We start from the raw sequence: 20,932 nt of genomic DNA, 5'->3' as shown, positions 1-20,932 counted from the left end.
CTCCTCTCATCTATTCCGCTTGAATTGTCCCTTTTCTGCTGTCCTGGGACTTGAAGCACTTCTTAAAAAATAACAATATTCTTGTGCTGAATCTTTGCTTAGCAGCATTTAACACTAGCAGGAGCATCCCCTGAAATGAATGGGAGCTGAAGGAGCTCTTCCTGCTGGGTTGTGCCACTAATCTTCAGAGAGAGCTTCTTTCCAAAGGGCTGGGAGCAGGTGGCATTTCCCTTGGAGGAGCTGCTGCTGCTGCTGCTGCTGTATAGCACTAGTTAAGCTCCTCTGCCAAGCTGCCTTGTGAGGCATACCTGAGAAACACTGGCAGTGCCAGCCTTTGCCAAAGCCTCGTGCCCCTCTTCCTTCCCATTTGTACTGGTGCTCTCAGTTAGCATTTGTCTATGACACCCTTTGCCAGGTTGGCGAAGGCTGGTATGTAGGAACCCTCCTCCCTCATTGTGATATGTCTCGCCTCTTCTCCAGCCTTGCCAAGAGCGACAGCTGCCTACGAGGCTGTGTTCTTTTCTTGCCCGTATCTGACTGGTTTGCCTCCTCTAGGAAGCATCCCTTTCCTTTTGGAGGAATTCCCCCCTCCCCCTTCTGCAGTGTAGTCGAATTGAAAGAGTCTACAACTCTTGAGCAGCTCTGACCTCAGAACTGATTAGCTCTAGTCACGCTTTTCTAAAATGGGTCCAAAATGGAGATTCATTTCCTTGGGACACTCTCCATCAGGAAGTTCCTATGTACAAACCCCACTGAAATTAATGGGAGCTGTGCCAGAGTTCAGCATCTCTGATCTATGTAGCTGTGGCAGAAAAATGTGCTTGCATTCCTCCCCAATGATACAGGATACCTGTTTTTTCTGACCCGGGTTGGTTTCGTACCTGAGCCTGTGATAGAACCTTCAGAAGCATCTGACACCTCTTACAGCGATCCCTTACAGCCTTGTCACAGTTTGCCTGCTTATTTATTTGTCTGCTCAACAGTGCCTGCCGCCTTAGAGTGCTAGAGAAGAATAAGGAAGTCACTGCTCCTTTTCTCCTTCCTCTTTCCTGTTCTGATCAGAACCCAAGTGCTGCAGAAGGAGGAGAGTGAGCAGGTAGCAATGCTATGTGAATGCTGGAAAGAGGCTCTGTGGGTGGCTTAGCAGCTGTCAGAACTCATAGAGAGGCTTCTGACTATATGGAGACTTGTTTGTAGGGTCCTGTATGAGATGGCCCATGTAAATTAATCCCCATTTGGGGGGGAAACTAGCATAGGAATCGGCTCCTGAAAGCAGATGAAAAAGAGTGAAGCAGCAATTCTTAGCAGATTGGTGCACGTAGTTTCTCCTTGGTTCACATGTTTGCTTCTGAAACAGGTCACTAGTAGAGCACGTGCTTTGCATGCAGAAGGTTCCTGGTTCAATCCCTGCCATCTCCATTTAAAAGAACTGTGTAGCAAGAGATGTTACAGACTTCTGCCTAAGACCCTGGAAAGTTGCTGCTACTCAAAGTAGGCAAAATACGGCCTTGGTCGAGGGCTGCTGCTTCTGTGATCTAAAGTGGAAGGGCTTTTTTTTTGGGGGGGGGAGGGGGAATAATGTGTTGCCTGCCCAGCTGCCCCTCTACAGTGTAGTGCAAAAATGAATAGGATTACCTGCATTTGCAGGTACCACCTCCATAGCAGCCTTGAGGAGACTGCTTTTTAGATGTGTCTTAATCTGCCATGTGAAGGCTTGACCAAGCATGGAGCGGAAGGAGCAGGCTGTATTCTGGATCTGCTTGAAGACTGGACCTCAGTGAGTCCTGCAGAACAGCATAGTGGTGTTGAGGTTATAAAACAAGCCCTCTATATCATGACTTCGTGATGCAGCATCTGCCAAAACAAAGTGTCTGAGAAGGATGGCAGTTGGTAAGGCACACGTGTGGCTCCTGGATCAGCTTGCAAGTGTCTGATGATGGGGCAAAGTTTGGTATCACAGAGCCAAATTCTGTGTCGAGGTAGCTGCCAAGGGAGGCCCTCATGCCCAGTTGGGACTGGGAGAAAGCTCTGGTTTCATCATAATTCTCCTTCATTGATTCCCCCCCCTTTTATCTTGGTTGTGCAATATTCTCATTTTTAAATTATACTGCAATTCTCTGGACTGTTTTCTAGTTGGGGTGAAGAAGTGACTCTAACAGCTGTTTAGTTTTGTAATGATGACTTTCTCCTGAATCTTTTACAGACTTGCCATTAACAGCAATTAAAAGAGTTCTACAGAAATAGCCTGCTGATATTGGTCTCTTGACTCCTCCCCCCCAGCTAACAAGAACTTGATGTGAAAATAGATGTAGCATCATAGTTCTGAAAGTGTGTGTACTCTCTTCCTTTTGGAGACTCTAGACAACGGCCACTGTCCTAGGGGAGAGGGACAATGATGCCTCTGTTGCTAAGGTAGGAGCTAGTGCTGTCTACTCTTCTGAAGGATGTGCTGGATGGGAGGGTGAACAAACTGTACCATCTAACCAGAAGAGCAGGGTACTGCTGATGGGGGAAGAGAGGAAGGGAGGTGATGGTGATAGTGGGGTGTCCACCAGGCTGCTTTTGTCCTACAAGTACAAGACTAGAGTGGCTGATTCCTCAGCTTCTGCTTGGGGCCTTGATGAATGAAAGAGAGCCAGTTCCTGTGACCAAGTGATCCACAGCCCCTGTTTGTCTTCTAGGATGTCTTTCCACCCCATCAGTTGCATGGTTTTTCTCTTTACCCACTAGCAGCCGCAGAGATTGGAGAAGTTCATATCTGCCAATTCTAGAAGGAGGGGCTGTAGTGTAGTAGAGCTTGTACTTTGCATATCTGAGACCTCAGGTTCAGTGCCTGGTGCCTCCAGTTAATAGGCGCTTGTGGTATAGCCTGGGGAAGATCTCCCTCTGCGTCTGTAGAGCCTCTGCCAGCTGGAGCAGATCAGCCTTTGCTAACCTCGTGCCCTGCAAATCTTTAGTGCAAAACATCTGCAGGGCACCAGGTTGTGAAGGCTGGGGCAGAAAATACTGGCCTAGATAGATTGATGATCAGTACAAGACAGCTTCTGAGGGTCATATTTTTTAAATGGATATTTTCTGCAAAGGAGCAAGGCTCCCAGCGTAACGCCTACGAATGCCTTTAACAGAGGCTGCAGAGAAGAGCCAGCCACCCTCCTTAGAGTTACTGCACTCTTTCTTGATTTCTGTTGGGATGCTGCTTAGATAACAGCTTTAGAAAGATGTGAGTGAGAGAGAGGGGGCAAGGGAACACCCACCTCCCCCTCTTGTCCTTGGAGTTACTCCAAAATACCTGGATCTCTGGAGGCCAGTGCCGCTTCAAGCAAGCCTAGTGAGGGGGGTATGTGCAAAGAGTTGGGACAAGGATAGACCAGAAACTGAGCATAACGTTAAAATATATGTGAGCATTTTGGAAACAGCCTGTCCCCTTTTATTTGGGGAGAGTTCTGACACGGTCCTTTTCTCAGGAGTTTGCTAACCACGGGTGCCAACTCACTTCTTCAATGGAAGGTCTTAGGATCATGTCCGGTTCCAACAGGCTTTTGAGGAGATCCTGGCATTCCTCAGAAATCCCCAAGTGGCCAGGAATGGAGACCCCTTTCTGTTGGTGGCAAAGCATCTTGGGAATGTCGGTGTCATCAAAGGGCAGGTTTGCACAGAGCATGACGTAGAGAAGTACGCCCATGCTCCAAATGTCGCCTTTCCGGCTGTCATGGGGCACACCCTGCAGCACCTCTGGGGCAGCATAGGCTGTGCTGCCACAGAATGTCTGGCTCAGCTCCTTGCGGTTCTTGGGGAGCAGCTTGGCAAATCCGAAGTCAGTCAGTTTCAGGTTGAAGCCTTGCAGGAGTGCATTCTCACACTTGAGGTCACGGTGCGCCACGCCACAACTGTGGCAGTAGCGAATTGCTTCTACCAGCTGGTGGAAGAGCGCTTTGGCCCGGCTCTCTGGCAAGGGCCCCCCTTGCAGGACACAGTCAAACACATCTCCATCCTCTGCTAGCTCCATCACCAGGTAGATCTTCCCATCTGTTGACTCCAGCATCTCATACACCCGGATGATGTTCTTATGGTCCAGGCGCTTGACGATCTGGAGTTCCCTGGGCAGGAATCTCTCGATAAACTCTGAGAAGGAAAATGGCAAAGATGACCAGAACATAGGAGTTGATTAGCAACTCAGCTGGATGATGAATAACTTATTAACTCACTCCTGGTATACTTTATCATGATTCCCACCTACTATTTATTTATTTGTTTCATTTATAAACCGCCCATAGCAAGTAGCTCTCTATGTGTTTTCTGTAATGGTCATGATGGTCCTGGGAAGTTAATGCTGCTTTAAGTCGATCCATTCTGTGGCGGTGGCTAGCTAGTTTGGGCTGCAGTGTTTAAGCAAAGGGTGGGGAACCTTTCTCGGAAGCCACATTCCTTTATGGACAAACTTCTGGGGACCGCATGGCAGGGGTGGCAAACGTTGCTAGCAGCAAAAGTGAGCAGCACAACAGTGTGCCTCTTCATTTGCTTAAGTCACATTACAGCCACTCAGGTCAATGGTTTCTCCACACACCTACACCTCCATCCAGCCAAGCAAGTGGCATTTTCACAGCTTGAGGGTGCATTTCAGTCAAGTAAAAACACTAGAGGAGGGCATGAACCAGAGCTGGTCAGGCTCCTGAGGTTTGGATAGAGAGGGCTAGGGAGACCATATTTGGCCCCTAGGCCTGAGGTTACCCACACCTGGTTTAATTGGACAATAGGTTAGGTGATTTACTAGGAAAAGTAAACTGCAGATCACAAGCACTACTTTCAAAGAGGCATTCTCCCTTCTCTCTCAGTGGAGAGTATGCCTCTTCAAAGATTTGATGTCTGCTATGACCAGGGGTGTAGTTGTCCAGGGTCTCAGACCCTTTACTTCTTTGGGAGCGGGGTCCCTATGTCTCCAGCATCCTACAAGCCAATAAGCAAGAAAGGGGAGAGTGTTAGCCACTGAGAAGACTCTTCTAACAAGCTCCCTTGCCCATTCCTGCTAATTGGAGCCAATCAGAGTGAAAGGGGGTAAGTCAGCCACTGAGAAGACTCTTCTTAGTAGCTAACTCTCCCCTTTCTTGCATATTGGCTCCTAGGGACTTCTGTTTTTGTGGGAGAAGGCGTTAACAAGGATTTTATTCTCAACCCAGCAGCAAAAAAGGGAGAGGTGTGGCTGTGACTAACCCTACACTTCTGAATTTGCTACTACACTACAGTACTGGCTTATGACATGTTGTCATCACCAAGGAAGCCTGCTTCTTGTGTTATTAGTTTTGCCCATGTGCACATATAATTGATTTAATTTAATAATTCATGTGATGTATTAAAATTCATTCAGTTGTGTTGCAGATTTACTATCAATGCAGGTAAGTCATTCCTTTTAAGCAGGGAGTATTGGTTTTGAAGACGCAGTAATGGCGTCCTGACAAGTAAGCTCCGTAACAGCTCCAGAGCTCTGAGGTTATTTTGCCTATTTTCTCCTTTTTGCCATCTTCTCTGAACTTTTCTTAGTCTCAGTCTTATCATAGACTCTTGATTAATGACTTTTGGCTCCTTGCTGCACTTAGTGGAATTGTGTCGTCTTTTAAGAACCAACCTTTTATCAGCCAAGGCCGAAGCTCGAACGGCTAAATTCTCTCTTTATGTTTTACTCATTGACTGTTTTATTTACTTTAATCTTTTTAACCTTTTTATTGTTTCGGCTGGACCATTTTCCATGCAGTGACATTATTAGATATTTTTATCATTGTTTTACTTTGGGGAGACTCTGCACTCAAAGATACCCCACACTTAAAGGGATACACTCATCTCCAAACTCTCAATTATTCGTGCTAATTTTGGACTTTGAATGGCTTTGACGAGAAACCAAAGGAAGGCACTTGGGATCCCCCTTCAATCCCAACCTTTGAAGAAAATACAGAACAAACAGGAAAAGAAAAAGAAAAAGGGGAAAGCTAAAGCTCCTAATCTACCGCATCTTCATATACCTCCTGATATCCAACATACGCCACAACATACGAGGGATTTAAAGGGGCAATTACAAATTACTCAGTTCTTTCTCTCTCCTAAGTCAGAGGATATATCGAAGATCCCTCTCCATGATTTTCCTACGAATCACGATTGGTCCATCTTACACCCTTTTTTAAAAGACTCTAGTGAATTTATTTCTAATTCCTCCTTGGCGTTAACTCTGGCAGAAGAAATAGCTTTTGTGGAGTCAGCCTTCGGTAAGAGCTCTACTCCGCAGGTTTTATCCATCGAGCCATCCAAGATACCAATGGACGTAAGTGTTAATAACGCCGAATGTTCGACACAAAATACTGCTGACACCTTAACCTCCGGGCCAAATGTGGGCAGCCCATGCATGACATTAAGATCTACTGGGAACAACGAGGGGCAATGCTGCCCTGGCGCGATTGAAGATCACCCCCCTGATGTATCTAAGGATCCCACTCACAAGTCGGTAAACGCAAGTCAGTTAGCAAAAGAAATTAGCCCAGCAGTATTAGGCTGGCTATTTATGCTTGCTTTTGACCTTGACTCCATCAAGTCGTCATTACTCGAAAGTAATCGTCTACTATCACTGTTACTTAACTCACTTGGGAGTAAGGACTCTGTTTCGTCAGTTCCCCACCCTTCAGCTCCTACTCTTCCCTCTCCTTCAGTGACAGAAGAGATGCCAGTAAATAATAAACCTAGGGTTAAATCTGGTTGCTCCAGGAAAAATAAACCCAAACGTAGGCAAAGTCGTGCACAGAACTGTAAGAAAAAGGAACCCTGCAACATGAAGAACTACAAACATTCTCTGGGTATGAAAATGAATTTTAAGAAGTTATTTGCCCTACTGGAACAACCCCAAATCTCCATCAAACACTCTACCTTGTCAAAGCCTTCAGCTCCATTACTTTGGAACGCCAATGCCGTACGGATCACTACGGATAGGGCATATATAGGAGATAGCCCCCTACCCTCTCAACTAAAGAAATCTTCGATCGAGAACCACTCACCGATCTCTGATTCTTTTGATATATCTTTTACTTTTCAGAAGCAGGCTTCTTCACAATCTGCTCTCCCGCAGGACCCGTGGTCCAATGTGCTTTTAAGACCTCAGCCGCCTCCTTTACATAGGACTAATCAATGGAACCTAGTTCTGGACCCTTTACAGTTAATATTCGAAAATTTCCCAAAACCCCCTGGTCTACAATCTCAATCTGAACGCATTACTTACTTTTGCAATTTTTTCAAACCAAAATTGGCACTTTTCCCTTCAGACATTCTTCAAATTCAATACTTATTTTTTAATGGTATCAAAGCTCGTGCCTTGGTTCGTTTTTCCTCTTGCCTTACAGCTCATAAAATGTTATCCATTAGATCTTCATCAGCTAATCTAGGAATAACTATTCATAGATTCTTTAAAAATAGAGCAGTGCCTGTTCCCCTGCTTACTAGTTCCACACTACTTAGAATTTCTCCCCACTCACGGTCTAACTCTTCACTCCCATATGAACCTCTAATTGACCTTGCTTACGTTTCTTCTCACCAGGACATGGCCCCTAAAGCTATTCAGACATCAGAACCAACTTTGTTAAAGCAGTTTTCTAACCACTCGTTTTCTGCGGAAGAGCTAATACTCATAGATTCTTTTAGCTCACTACCGGTGGTAAATCAGAATGAGATACTGGATAGACTTGATCGTTTAAAAATCCATCTTAACGCCTTCATACAACGAACCTTATCTCCCTTAGAAAGATCTAAACCTACTGTTAACTTAGAGCCAACGATTAGGATCTTAAAAATAAGACAGCCTCCGATTCTTAATGTTCAACAGGACGTTCAATCAGTTCCGGTGAAGGGCTCTTCACCCCCCCAGTCCTCTCTTCAAGAGAAAGACACGAGGAATATGGAGAAAGCTGTCCTTTTCCCTATTTTAGATAGAATTATCCCAGAAAACTCTTCCTACGAGCTTGCAAAACGTGCAAAAATTGATCCCCCAGGGCTCTGGGTGAAAATGCGCTTTCTGTCACCTGAGGAAAGGGGATCTCCCAATCCCATTCTTGTCACTAACTTATGCCCACCTCTTAATCATAATGCTCCCCCAGTCACTCTACCACATTTAGCTGACCCTCTAATGCAATCCCCAATGGTACCTTCAATCCAAAATGGGTGTATTGCCCCCTCATCACTTTTCAATGAGATTAGTTCCATCTGACCCATCTCTATTATCTCCTGGAATGTAAACGGCTGGGAGAATAAATGTCAAGACACTGATTTTACAGAGTTTTTAAAGAGCTTTACAATCATTTGCTTACAAGAAACGTGGGCTACTTCCCCGGATAGGATGATTCTCTCAGGCTATCTTTCCTTTTCTAGCCCTGCGATCAAGCACTTTGTGAAGGGTCGCCCTAGTGGGGGTCTTACCACGTTTATCTCAAACACCTGGGATGTATCAATTGAACATCTCTCCTCAACTCTTTCTAATTTCAGTTTGGTGCTTAGGATAAGAGGCCTTTGGGACGAACCCATGATTTGCTTTAATGTTTATTTTCCTCCTTCTTATGATACACCCTCTGGTTATACTATTTTATGGGACAAGTTGGAAGAGGCCCTTTCTCAACTTGAGGCCCAGTTCCCGAATGACAGAATTCTCCTGTGTGGAGACTTCAATGCAAGAATAGGCAACTCTTGGCCCTATAACATCAACTCCTCTAATCAGGATCCCCTCTCTCAAAATGTCTCTCATCATAAGTGCCTGCAAGACCTAAAGTCAAATAAACAGGGCCCTTTGCTGATCGAACTTGCCCTATTACACACACTGGAAATTTTGAATGGCTCCTCATTTGACCTTTCTTTTGGTTCTTATACCTACTGGTCAACTCACGGAGTAAGCCTAATTGACTACATGTTAGTGTCCCAAACGCTGTTATTGGATATCACTGATTTTAAAGTCGAACTCAGGACAGAGAGTGATCATTTTCCTCTCCTTCTAAGACTTAAGATCTCCAAGAGTAATATTCCCCTCTTGCCCCTTGCGGGGCCTTCCGTGGTAGAGAGAAGAGTTTATTGGTCAGAGAAGTTGAGTCCTTTTCTTGCATCCTTATTTGGGAGCAACACCCTTCAATCAATCCGCCAGGAAGTCCTCGACGAATCTTTAGACCCCTTATTAGCCTTTCAAACAGTTCTCTCTATACTTAGGCCTTACCTTACCTATAAAAACAACGCCCCCCCTAGAAAAAACCACACACGCTCTTGGTTTGACCAAGAGTGCAGAACAGCAAAAAGAAAGCTTAAGGCCTCTCTCTCCCTGTCCCTTAAATTTCCGACTCAACAATCTCTCTCTCTCTTTAAATTAAAGAAGGCCTCTTATAGAAGCCTTCTCAGACAAAAAAAAATAGATTTCGCAGAATCCCGCTGGCAGCGATTAATCAACGCTATTTCCGAAAACCAAGAGCGCCAATTTTGGCAATTGGTAAAGGCTGGGTCTCATTTTATTACTTCCTCTAAGGTGGAGCACATTCCGGCCTCAACTTGGTATGCCCATTATCTTGGACTTTTTTCTCCACCCACGACACCGCATAATATCCCTTTTGACCTGGACATTACGAACACGCCGCCGTGGCCCCCTGTTAAAGCTCAAGAAATCAGACTCCTCATTGACTCACTGAAAAACAGAAAATCTCCGGGAGAAGATTTTCTTCCCCCTGAAGTTTTCAAACAATTTCCTGAATGGTGGGCCCCCTTCTTGGCAAGTTTATTCACCAGAATAAACGACTCTGGTATAATACCTGAAGGGTGGAGATGTAATATTATTATCCCTATTTATAAAAAAGGTGATCCCTCCATACCTTCAAATTTTCGTCCGATCAGTTTGTTGGATGTTGCCTCCAAACTCTACAGTAAATTTCTTCTCAATAAGCTTGTAGACTGGGTGGAATCTTACCAGATTATCCACCCTGAACAAGTCGGCTTTCGAAAAGGTTCTTCCCCAATTTACCACTGCCTAACTCTCCACTTCTTGGCAAAACAAAGCATCGCCGGTCCCACAAAACATCTATATGCTGCTTTCGTCGACTTGGCCGCAGCTTTCGACTCGGTAGACAGGAATGCCCTATGGCTTAAACTGTTCAACTTGAATATTGACCCTCGTCTTTTATTCCTTATTAGAGCTCTATATAATAACACCTATGCCTTAGTTAGAACAAACCATTCTGGAGCTCTGTCTGAACCGATAGCGGTAGAGAGGGGTGTTAAGCAAGGTTGTCTTTTAGCTCCTCTGCTTTTCAATCTGTTCTTAAATAACATCATCCCCGCTCTATCTGGCCCTCAATATTTTCCACCTTCCATTGGGCAAAGGAAAGTGTCAGTGTTGTTGTACGCCGACGATATGGTCCTTCCTTCCTTAGTTCCCATTGGACTACGGAAGCTGCTGAGAAACCTACAGTCCTTTTGTATTGGAGAAAAGCTGAAAATAAATTACGATAAAATGAAAGTCTTAGTCTTTGGGAAGAGATTCGAAGGCCACCGTTGGCATATGGCAGATCATCAGATAGAGCAGTCCCGAGAGTATAAATATTTGGGAGTATACTTCTCGGATACTCTCTCGTAGAAATGCCATCTTCAATATATTAAATCATTAGCGGCAAAAACAGTGGGTGCTATTCTAAAATTTTATCGGTCTACAGGCAGTAACCAGATCCTTCCAGCCTTAAAAATCTGTAAAGCTAAGGTGCTCCCACAGATAATGTATGGAGTCTCCGTTTGGGGATGGGACAATAGGAATATAACCTTCCTAGAGTCTATCCAAAACAACTTTCGTAGGCGCTTATTGTCCCTTCCTCCGGGTACATCAGCAGCAATGCTACGGGCAGAGACAGGCCTCCCCCCGCTGTGTGCACATTTACATCTTACCCTCATGAAATTCTTTAGATCTACCTATGCACTCCAAGGCAGGGAAATCCTAAAACTCTGTCTCGATCACCCCTTTTCCTTCAATTTATGGGGTTGTAAATTAGATGATCTGATACATAGATATCATATCTCTCTACAGGAATTTACCTCAATTCCAAATAACAACTGGCTCCGTGAGGTTGTCTTTCTCCACTCTATGAATTTAGACAGACTAGCTTTAATCAACTCAAAGGTTGCCCCTTGGTTTTGGAGGTTTAAGTTTGACTACCAATGTTCCTTATACCTTATACATCCCCTCCCTCTCGCACTTAGACAGGCTTTTACTGCTCTACGTTTTCTCTCTCTCCCTAACGCCGATAGAGAGGGCGGGATCTCTGGAATCCCCAAGGATCAAAGGTTCTGTATTTGTGGCTCTAATATGGCGGAGGACCTTCCTCACGTCATGTTTTACTGTCCAATCTATAAAAATCCCAGATCCAGATTCCTTTGGAAATGGACAGATACCTACTTGCTTAATTCAGTAGAGGACAAAATAACCTTCCTATTGTCTGACTCCAATTCGGAGGTGACCTACAATGTATCCTTGTTCGCAATTGCTGCGCGAAAACTTCAAGCTAATTATAATCCGTCTTATGAAATAGATGGGTTGTATTCATGTAATAGTTAGGGATTTGTTGTTGTCTGTTTTAACATTTTGTTTTAAATCTATATAAATTTTACTGTACCTGTTTTATGCACTTGTGTTGGCCTATGGCCCTGCAATTCTTAATAAAGTAAGTTTTAAGCAGGGGGATTAGTTTGTTTGGAGACATAGAAAACTAATTGCAACAAACATACTTAGTGTCATTGAAGATTGTTTTTTTAATCAAATTGCAAATATATTCCAGAGTGCCACCACCACTGCACTTTGAAAAGGCATCCCTATACTGAGCAGTGGGGGAGGTGTATTAGGAATCGGGGCAGGTCTGGCGGTTGACTAAGTAGGCCTTTCAGACCATACACCTTGGATAACTGTCAAGTCCTGCAGATGCCAGATGGCATTAGCTAAGTTCCTGATAAATGACCCAAAGTAATTGAGAAATAGTTATTGCAACCTGCTATGGCATAACATTTATTTGTGATCGTTTGTAGACCACTAATACAAAATGCTTTTTATAAATACAAACGTACAATGATTTGTGTGAGGTTTTTTTTTAAAGCTTGGGAAAATAAATAAGGCTTTGCCTAAAGGACCTCTGTGTAGGTGCTGGGCAAGCCTTCCTGGGAAAAGAGGTGTCCCAACCGAAAAAGTCCTCTGCCTAGTTGCCACTTGGCAAACCTCAGACAAGGGAGGGGGGAACCTAGAGGTTGATCTCAGGTCTTGAGCTGGTTGATGTAGATATTCCTTGAGCTGCCCAGATCCTAAACTATGGCATAACAGCTCTGCACCAGTTCTTTGAATTGCACTTGGAAACTAGGAGGTAGAGGAGCTCTTTTAAGTATTGGTGAAATATGTTTCAAGTACCTGATCCTAGTTAGTTGGCGTGTGCTTGTGTTTGGAAGTAGCTGCACTTCCCAAGAACTCTTCAAAAGCAGTTCCCCACCCAACACATTGTAGTAGAGTAGACTGGAGATAGTCTGACCATAGCTATCCACAGTCTGGCAATCTCCTTCAAGGACAGGCCACAGCTGGTCTTGGTCTTCCAGCAAAAAGCTGGAGCTATGAGCATCTCCAGACTATCTAGAACAGGCAGAGTACCTCATAAGTCTTTCCTGTGGGAGGCTTCCCTGGTTCGTTGCTGTGTGTTCTTCCCTGCTGTTTTGTTGGCTTGTTTTAACATTACACTTCCTGCGCAGGAGCTATTTTCAGAAAAGCAATTCCCACAGAGCTGGAGTCATGCTTTACAGGGGCCCTGAATTTCCAAGTAAGACAGATCACCATGCTATCCCTGCTTGTTCTAGGGATCTTTAAACTATATTTGTAGTTCATGGCCCCTAACTCCTTCTTCCCCCCACCCCAAAATCTCTGCTGGCGAGGGGGCTGCAGAAAGGACAAATCCTTGCAAAGGAGTAAGCAGTTTGTTGCATGGCATAACAGTACAATCCAGTCAGATGCACCTGCAAAGATAATCCATTCATTTAGAGGAAGGGTAATGCTTTTGCATAAAGAGTGTCTCTGTCAATGGCAGGCAATCCTTGCAGTGCAGGAATTTACCAGAAAATCCAGCTCCCTGGAGAAAAATGCAGCCTACTTGGTTTTCCTTCCTAGACAGGTGTGTGACCAAGTCTTGTGCTAAATACGTTCCTCTGGTTCTTACCTTCTGGTCCTCCCATTTTGTCTATAATTTTCACGGCCACTTTTCGTTGATGTTTTTTCGAAAAAGCCTCTTTGACCTTTGAATACGTCCCTTCTCCAATGGTTTTGCCCATCTGGTAACCATGGGAGAGAAGAAACTCCTCCATTGTGTCTTTAACCTGCTCATCTGTCATTCTCAGGACATCATGTCATCACAAAGTATATACATTGCTGTCCTCCTCCTCCCAGACCAGGGTCTGCATTGGTTGCAGCCCATGTGCTAGATCATTTTTCCTGCCCAGACAAGGTCCTTTGATGAGGGGTGAAACTGAGGTTGGACATCTTGAAACTTTGAGCCTCCATTATGATGCAACTTTGTGTTACCTGAGGACCACGGGCTGGAGGTGATGGTTTTGCACCAATGGGAGGACAGTAGACATACTTCCCAGAGAGGTATGCATTGCTGTAGTCCTCAGCTCTCTACATTGCCCTGCAGGGGGATGATGGGTTAACCAGCCAAGAGGCCTACAGCTTTGGGGCCTTGGGTAAGATATTAATACAGTGCATACGGTAGTGTAGGCAACCTCTTATTTGTCAGGGGTGAACATGGACAGTTAAGTTAGTCTGCTTTCCCCATTATGGAAGTCTGCTGGCTTGAGGCTACTTGTCGGGGTTTGGGTCTAGCTACGTTGGGCAACTCTTAAGAGTAAGTATTCCAGTTCCATCAACGCTTTTCTTATTTAGTGAGATAGGCTGGCAACCCTTGTCCTAAGGAAACTACTTGCCTCATGGACTCACTTTCGCACTAGTTAAACTGTTGTGGACATTACACACACCACAACCAAGCATACACCACAAGCTATTCTGTTAACTACAATAAAATGCTTCTTTCAAACCTAATTTCAGTGGGAGGAAGGAAACCTGTGGGCAAGGCCCTTGCAGGTGCCTGTGTGCACCACATTGGTAACCCCTGACTGGTGACCCTGGGAATGCTGGGGTTCAGCCAGTAGTCTTTAGGGAGAATCGCTAATCTCTTCTATGATGGTGGAGTTTTCAGCACAGAGAGAGCCAGTATGGAGTGGTGGTCTAGACACGGGAAAAGTCCAGGTTCAGATCCCCGCTCAACTTAAGCTACTTCACTGAGTTGTGAACTCCGTGGAGGAAGGATGGAATATAAATTAATATATGAGAGGCCATGGCTAGAATTGCATCAGCTGTCTGATGGGTCAGGTTTTAAGAGAGATGGAACAAATTCTCAAAAAGATGGAGCACAGTAGAGTTTTGACAAGATTAACACAGAAACTGACTTGAAGGGCCACCCAGCTCAACACTGCCTTCTGAAGGCTCAGTCAGACGCGTCAAAGCAATTCAGAAGCAGCAGGGCATGATGGGAGATATTCATCCCCTCTTGTTATTTCCCCACCATCTGTTTGCCAGAAGCCCCCTTACAAGCTGAAAGGCTTAAACAGATCTACATAAAAGAAGATTATCAGTTTTTGAAAAAACAAGTTACAAGAATTGTTTCTATGGATTTCTGAAATAAATTAGCCCTTTGAACACTGTTGCTGCTAAGTAAATTGGAATCCACAGTCTTAAATATTGGTAGCAAGCCTTGGAGTCTGCAGCTACAATGCTGAATATATTAACAACTCAACGTCTGAAGAGTTGAGCTGACATAACTTTGTGTTTGGAAAAAATATACCTTTTTAAAGTGTTTTTCACAATAAATCCCCAAGGTCTGTGTTGTAAAGTTGGAAACTGAAACAAACCTTGCTCATAGTAACCACTCCATTTGGCATATTAAACTGAACCTCTCTCCTTACCCATTAGGTAAGGACTGGTGTTTCTCTTTCTATAGCAGGGATGGGGAATTTGTGGCCCTGCAGATGCTGTTAGAGTCCAACTCACATCAGCCTTAGCCAGCAAGTTTGATGGGAGTTGTAGTCCAACATTCTGCAACCTACAGGGGCGCAAGTTCCTCATCCTTGCTTTAACAGTTCTAATGCTGAAGTACACAATTTCTGATTGGCATCTTTCAAACGCTGCACATTTTCATTCAACTCCACACAGCAAGGGAGAGGTTTTCTAGGATCTTTGTGGTTCAGGAGGATGGGAAATCTGCATCACCAGAGAGGCACCTTGTGGATGAGGGGATTTGTTAACGAGTTGAGCACCTGTAAACCCTTGGAGGTATCATGTAATTTGTGAGCTGATGGGGACTTAGTACATATGAGTAAACAACCTCTTACCTGAGGGCCATACAAGGCACTGGGGTTGAGGGAAAAGTGTCCTTTTGGTTCGTCAAATACAGGGGCAAAATGTACAGGGCTGGTTGCTTTGTGAACATAATTGAGAATGCTCTCTGACAAATACACCCAATGTGGATGCCTGTTTAGGGCCTTATTGTAGAAATTCAGGAAGCAGGCAGAACCTGATATAAGACTTCCTTTTGGGGGAGGGTAAGGGAGATGCCAGAAGCAGGGATGCTCTCAGAGGGCAAGAGGTGACCCCTGAATTCATTGTTGCAATGCTAGGAAGGGAACTGACCCAGTTGGCGTGGGTTGAACTTTCAGTCTGGAATTCCCTACCCAAGAGACCCTAAGCAGAGAAAAGACCAAGATGCATTGTGATGCAAGCGCAGCCCTTCCGGGTCACAATGCAGCTGAGCTGCTGCCTCTCTCTGGGCTCCATCCCAGCCTGCCCTCTGCAGTAAGCTCTTCAAGCTGCCCAGTGGACTCTAGGGAGCACTCCTCCGCCTTTGATAGGTAAAGCTGGGGTGGTTGAACCAAGGGCGAGGGCCTCAGAAAGATTAAGAAATGGGCCTGCCTGGGATGCCAGACTCCTGGCATCTCATAGTGGGCCCACCTGAATAGTCCTTGATCTGGAGCAAGGAGTGGAACCAGGGCCAGCCCTCTGTTAGGCAGAGTGGAGCAACCACCTCACGCAGTAGATACTGGGGGGCAGAGGCAATAGCAGTTTCCCCTGGCAGTTCCCCTTGGTTGGAGTTCATCATGCCATGTGGCCAGTCCTGGGCCCCTTAAACTAGCCTGCTGCCTTGGGAGCAGTGGAGGGTATTGTCCTGGTGCTAGCTGACAGTCTAGAAATGTCTGTGTTGCATGGGGAGCGGGTGTCCTCTTGTCTTTTAACTTAGGCAGCAAAATGTCTTGGGCTAGGCTGACCTGGAGCCTGTTTGAAGGGCCTGGGGTGAACCTTTTTCCACACCAGGAGATACAAGGATGGGGTGTGTGTGTTATTTGGTTAAAAAAAACCACCCCACAATGTTACAGCCATAGTGTGATGACAAAATATTTTCGTGCTCTGTGAGTGCATGAACTTCCTCACAGATGAGGCATGGGATTGACTGGGGTTTCCTGGCTATACTAGGGGTTCTCTCACACATGGTCAGAAATTTAGAAATGCTGGGTGTTTAGTAGTGGATACATGCAGGGGGTCATCTCCCTCTTATGACGGCACTGTTGCTGCATTTCCAACCACATTGACCAGATTCTGTTCTCCCCCATCCCATGCTATGATTCATTTCATATCTAGGCAGGCTGCATATACAAAAACACTAAACATTAAAAACTAAAAAAACACACTAAAACTGGGAATTCTAAAGCCAACTTCCCCAACTGGTTAAGAAACCGGATTTCTCAGTTGGTTGGTGCTGGTAAACCTCTCTTCATTGTGAGCACCCACTTGTGGGGCCTGAGGCTGGGGACCCTCTAAAGAATCATTTGTCATCGGAAGCTTCTTGGGCCAGTTTGTGATGCTCCTTTCGCTGCCTGTCTAGTTGACATTTCGCTTGCTTGACTTAAACCTCCCCTGCGCAAGGCCACACTCCTTCCACCCACATGGAGTTGGGAGATTTTGCCCACTGCTGTGGCACCTTGCCGTGGCTTAGCTCTGTGTCCTGTGCAGAGCACCTGTGGTGCACACTTACTGGGGTAGACAAATTAGTCTCCAGCAGGGGCTCATTAGGGGCACTCACCCTTCTCCTCTTCATCAGACAGGTCTGGGGCTCGGACATGAGCTCCCAAGAGACCCCACAAGCACGGAGATTTCCAATAGAGGCAGGAGATTCTCCCAGCCTGGCAACTGCCCCCGAAACACAGGAGCCAGTTGCCCCTGAGCGCACTGCAACAAGGTAAGGACATGTCAGAGTGAGACAAATAGGCTACAGTCCTGGTGCCACAGTTTTTGGAGAAGGGCCATAACTCAGAGGTGGAGCCTGTGTTTTGCATGCAGAAGGTCCCAGGCTCAATCCCTGTCAGGGCTGGGAGAGACCCCTGCCTGGACCCCTGGAGAGCCACCGACAGAGTTCCTCTCTTTGTGGAAAGTAGTGGCTAATCCACTTTTTCTTGCACTGAGCAGGCCATGAGTATGAGGAAATCTGCCTTTTAAAACGCAAGTGGTTAAATCCTTTCCCCAAACCAAACTATCAAACATCCCAGGGGCAATGGTCACTTGTCTTCCAATAGTAATTTAGCACCAGTGGTAGGAGCCAATCCAGGGATAAATCGGGGTAAATTGCCCGTCTGAATTAATGCACCTTATGCATTCATAATAAATTAATGGATGTGGTATAGAAAGTCAATAAAAATGTGTGTGTGTGTGTGGGAGAAAATACTTTATTTCACATATTTTACTGGAATATGGGGGAATGACACTGGTAATACTGTATATGCCTAAAGAAAGTATAAAAGAATATTTATAAATAGCTTAACTTTTTGTTTATAATAGTTTTAGTGGCTTGTTGAATCATAGAGTTGAAAGGGGCCTATAAGGCCATTGAGTCCAACCCCCTGCTCAATGCAGGAATCCAAATTAAAGCATAGCTGATAGGTGGCTGTCCAGCTGCATATTGAATGTATCCAGTGTTGGAGAGCCCCACCACCTTCTTAGGTAACTGGTTCCATTGTTGCATCGCTCTAAGGAAGTTCCAGTTTGTCTGCATCCTTCTTAAAGTGTAGTGTCCAGATGAGGCCTAACCAGTGACAAAAAGAGGCGAACCAATACTTCACGTGACTTGGAAACTATACTTCTGATAATGCTGCCTAAAATAGCATTAGTCTTTTTTGCAACCACATCACACTGTTGGCTCATATTCAGCTTGTTAGCACTACCCTGGCTGAATAGGGAGGTCTCACTTCACAATCATGCTGTGGTTCATAAATCCTTCTGTGTAGCCTTTAGAGGGCAATAGGGAATATTTGGATGGGAAGTATCCCTGGCCCAAGATATTTTGATGCCTGAAGTAGAAAATCCAGATTCAACCCCCCCCCATGCTAATTAACATGGGTGCTTTTATTTAGTTCACTGCAGCTTCTGCATGAAAATGTCCAGCCGCCTTCAGCCTGCTTCCCTCCACACGTTTTGGACTACAACTCTGATCAGGAGCTGATGAGAGTTGTAGTCCAAAACAACTGGAGGCGACCAGGTTGGGCAAGGCTATGTTAAACGTGCCTCATAGCCCAGATCTAGCCATCTCACACTCTGCTGCCTATAATGGCTTCCTAAATGTGGCACCAAAGCTAGGGTTTAGCTTGATTTCTCACAATATACGGTGGTACAGTGAGGCTGTCCTGGTTTCGAGCACCTCCCATCCATTTTAATGGGACAGATGTTAGAAGTGTTCCTTGTGGGTTGCATGCACTTACTAGCTACACGTATAGCAACAGTTATCCCTATCAATAAAGTACAGCCCCTAATTTCTGCTTGAAATGGAACTTCACGGAGATCACGGTTTGAGACAGATTCCCTTTTGTGTAGCTTGTGCAACTCCTAAAATGCTGGGGTTCTCTCTCTGTCTTTTGGGCAGGCAGCTGCGAAGATGTCCAGGGTGCCACTGCCTGACCCTGCCCAACGTCCCCATTGACGTCTACATTGCCATGGGTGGGAGCCACAGGCCACGAACCACCTGAAGGCTCCCCCAGGCCGGGCTCGAGTGCTGAGGCCACGGCGACTGTCCCAGGAAACACACTGACAGCCGGACAACAGCAAAGCAAGCCACACAGAACAGTGACGCACATTTTAATAAAAGGACACCTTAAAATGTTTCTCTGGGCGTCCTTCCTGGAGCTCTGCTTCCTTTCCCTCTATTGCTGCCCCCCCCAGCCTTACACCAGGGAGTGGAATTGGATCTGTAAGCAAGAGCAGATGTAGGATCCTTGAAATGAGCCCAGGTCTCAGCCCTGGGATATGCAGGTAATGAAAGGATGCAATGGCGGATGGGCACAGTGCCTTTCTCTCACTGATGATAACCTCAGTTAGCTGCCATAAACAACCTGCCCCCAGACCTTGTTGGGATTTGGAGGGCTAGCTTCCAGGTCAGGCAGCCTTATTTACATAGAAGCTTGAAGACTTCTCTTTTGTCCATGTGGCTGACACCCAGCTCTCCTACTTTTTTGAGGCAGTGGAAGGTCTAAATCAGCATCTGGGGTCAGTAATGGACTGGATGACATCTAATAAATTAAAGCTCCATGTTAGCAGGATGAAGGTGTTGTTGGTGGATGGTTTATCTGACTGGAAAGATCTATTCTAGATGATTTTGCATCCCATCCCAAGGTTCAGCTTCACAGTCTGGAGGTACTCATATATTCAATGTTGCCATTGGATATTTTATTTGTTTAGAAAATTTCCAGTCCACTCTTCCATTAAATATAACCCCAGGTATCCAAGCAGCATTTGGGCATAAAGTAATTCTCATCTACACTGCCCCTCACCAGCATGGACAGAGATATCCTGGGCCATGATTATCCATGCTTTGTTAACCTCTAGACTAGACTGCTGCAGTGTATTACCTGTGGGGGCTGCCTTTGCAGACTTCTCAGAAACTTCAGTTAGTTCAAAATACAGTTGCCACCAACTAGCTGAAGGGGTCTTGCTTGCCTTTAAGCAACTATACTGGTTGTGAGTTCACTGTTGGCACAATGAACTGTGTTAGCAATTACCTTTGAAGGCCTAAACAAGTTGAGATCTGGGTACCTACATGACCACCTTCTCCCACAAGAGCCTGGTTAAATGTTGCAACCATTTGCAGATACCAACTTCTGAGTCCCCCTGCCTTCTCCTAGATTGGTAGGTGGTGATCCGAGAAAGAGCCTTCTAATTTATAGCTTGCACACATGCAATGGCCTCCCTAATTTTAAAACAGATGTTTTGTAACCTGGCTTTGGGGCCCAAAGGTGGGCTTTAAAAGTTCTTGTAAAGGAAGGAAGAATGGAGTGAGCCATAGCCCAACTAATGCAGCACTCTGTAGCTGTTTTTCATTTATTTTAGAAAGAGGAACTTAAAAAGGGGGGGATTGGATATGTGTGCAGCCTTCATCTTAGAAGAGACAGCCTCTCCCACAAAGGAGGAGGAATAACGCTTCTTTAAGACAGCATTTAGCAGCACCTTAAAGGCTAACAAATGTCATGCATTCCAGCTTGCTTCAGGAGAGGCACAATGTGCTTGCCTGTAATTCAGGATAACACCTCATGCATCTCATAAAGCATACAGTAAACCATGAAAGTTATGCTGTAATAAATGTGCTAGTCTTTAAAATGCCACAAGACTATTTGTTGGTTTTGCTGCAGTAAGCTCACAGGGTTATTTCCCAGGGAATTATTTTATGATGGTGGCTGCTGTTTTTGAATGTCCTTAAAGTACTTGTACAAAAAAGAAGTTTTTAATGGGCGTGGCGTTTTTTGGGAGGTGTGCATGAAAAACTGAAGTTGACTATTC

General features: G+C 45.3%; 2 protein-coding genes across 3 annotated transcripts; one reads left to right on the top strand and one right to left on the bottom strand.

Moving 5' to 3' along the window:
* The first annotated feature begins 2,325 nt into the window (after nt 1–2,325).
* On the top strand, nt 2,326–19,241 carry FAM229A (family with sequence similarity 229 member A). 2 transcript variants are annotated; one of them, XM_061596105.1, is made up of 3 exons: nt 2,326–2,412; nt 17,214–17,351; nt 19,026–19,241. In XM_061596105.1, exons 1-3 carry the CDS (start codon nt 2,393–2,395, stop codon nt 19,126–19,128), a joined length of 261 nt encoding a protein of 86 aa, XP_061452089.1. In that variant the 5' UTR covers nt 2,326–2,392; the 3' UTR covers nt 19,129–19,241. The 2 variants fall into 2 exon arrangements, with proteins under 2 accessions (XP_061452089.1, XP_061452088.1); XM_061596104.1 differs by lacking the exon at nt 2,326–2,412 and adding an exon at nt 15,815–15,969.
* TSSK3 (testis specific serine kinase 3) lies at nt 3,461–13,398 on the bottom strand. Its single transcript, XM_061596106.1, has 2 exons — nt 13,227–13,398; nt 3,461–4,122 (listed from the first exon to the last, which is right to left on the bottom strand). The coding sequence occupies exons 1-2, from the start codon at nt 13,396–13,398 to the stop codon at nt 3,461–3,463; spliced, it is 834 nt and encodes a 277-aa protein (XP_061452090.1).
* Nucleotides 19,242–20,932: the final 1,691 nt, after the last annotated feature.

This window comes from Rhineura floridana, chromosome 15 (genome assembly GCF_030035675.1).
Source record: "Rhineura floridana isolate rRhiFlo1 chromosome 15, rRhiFlo1.hap2, whole genome shotgun sequence".
Classification (NCBI taxonomy): domain Eukaryota; kingdom Metazoa; phylum Chordata; class Lepidosauria; order Squamata; family Rhineuridae; genus Rhineura; species Rhineura floridana.
The sequence above is the reverse complement of the archived record's forward strand: the minus strand, read 5'-3'. Positions and strand labels throughout refer to the sequence as shown.

Excerpts from the sequence above, each read along its gene's own strand:
- TSSK3 (XM_061596106.1), bottom strand. The coding sequence starts at position 13,398 with ATGACAGATGAGCAGGTTAAAGACACAATGGAGGAGTTTCTTCTCTCC. Across the intron at positions 4,123-13,226 it reads CAAAATGGGAGGACCAGAAG|AGTTTATCGAGAGATTCCTG; the intron begins GTAAGAACCAGA and ends TTTCCTTCTCAG.
- FAM229A (XM_061596104.1), top strand. The coding sequence starts at position 15,824 with ATGCATTGTGATGCAAGCGCAGCCCTTCCGGGTCACAATGCAGCTGAG. Across the intron at positions 15,970-17,213 it reads CACTCCTCCGCCTTTGATAG|ACAGGTCTGGGGCTCGGACA; the intron begins GTAAAGCTGGGG and ends CCTCTTCATCAG. Across the intron at positions 17,352-19,025 it reads CCTGAGCGCACTGCAACAAG|GCAGCTGCGAAGATGTCCAG; the intron begins GTAAGGACATGT and ends TCTTTTGGGCAG.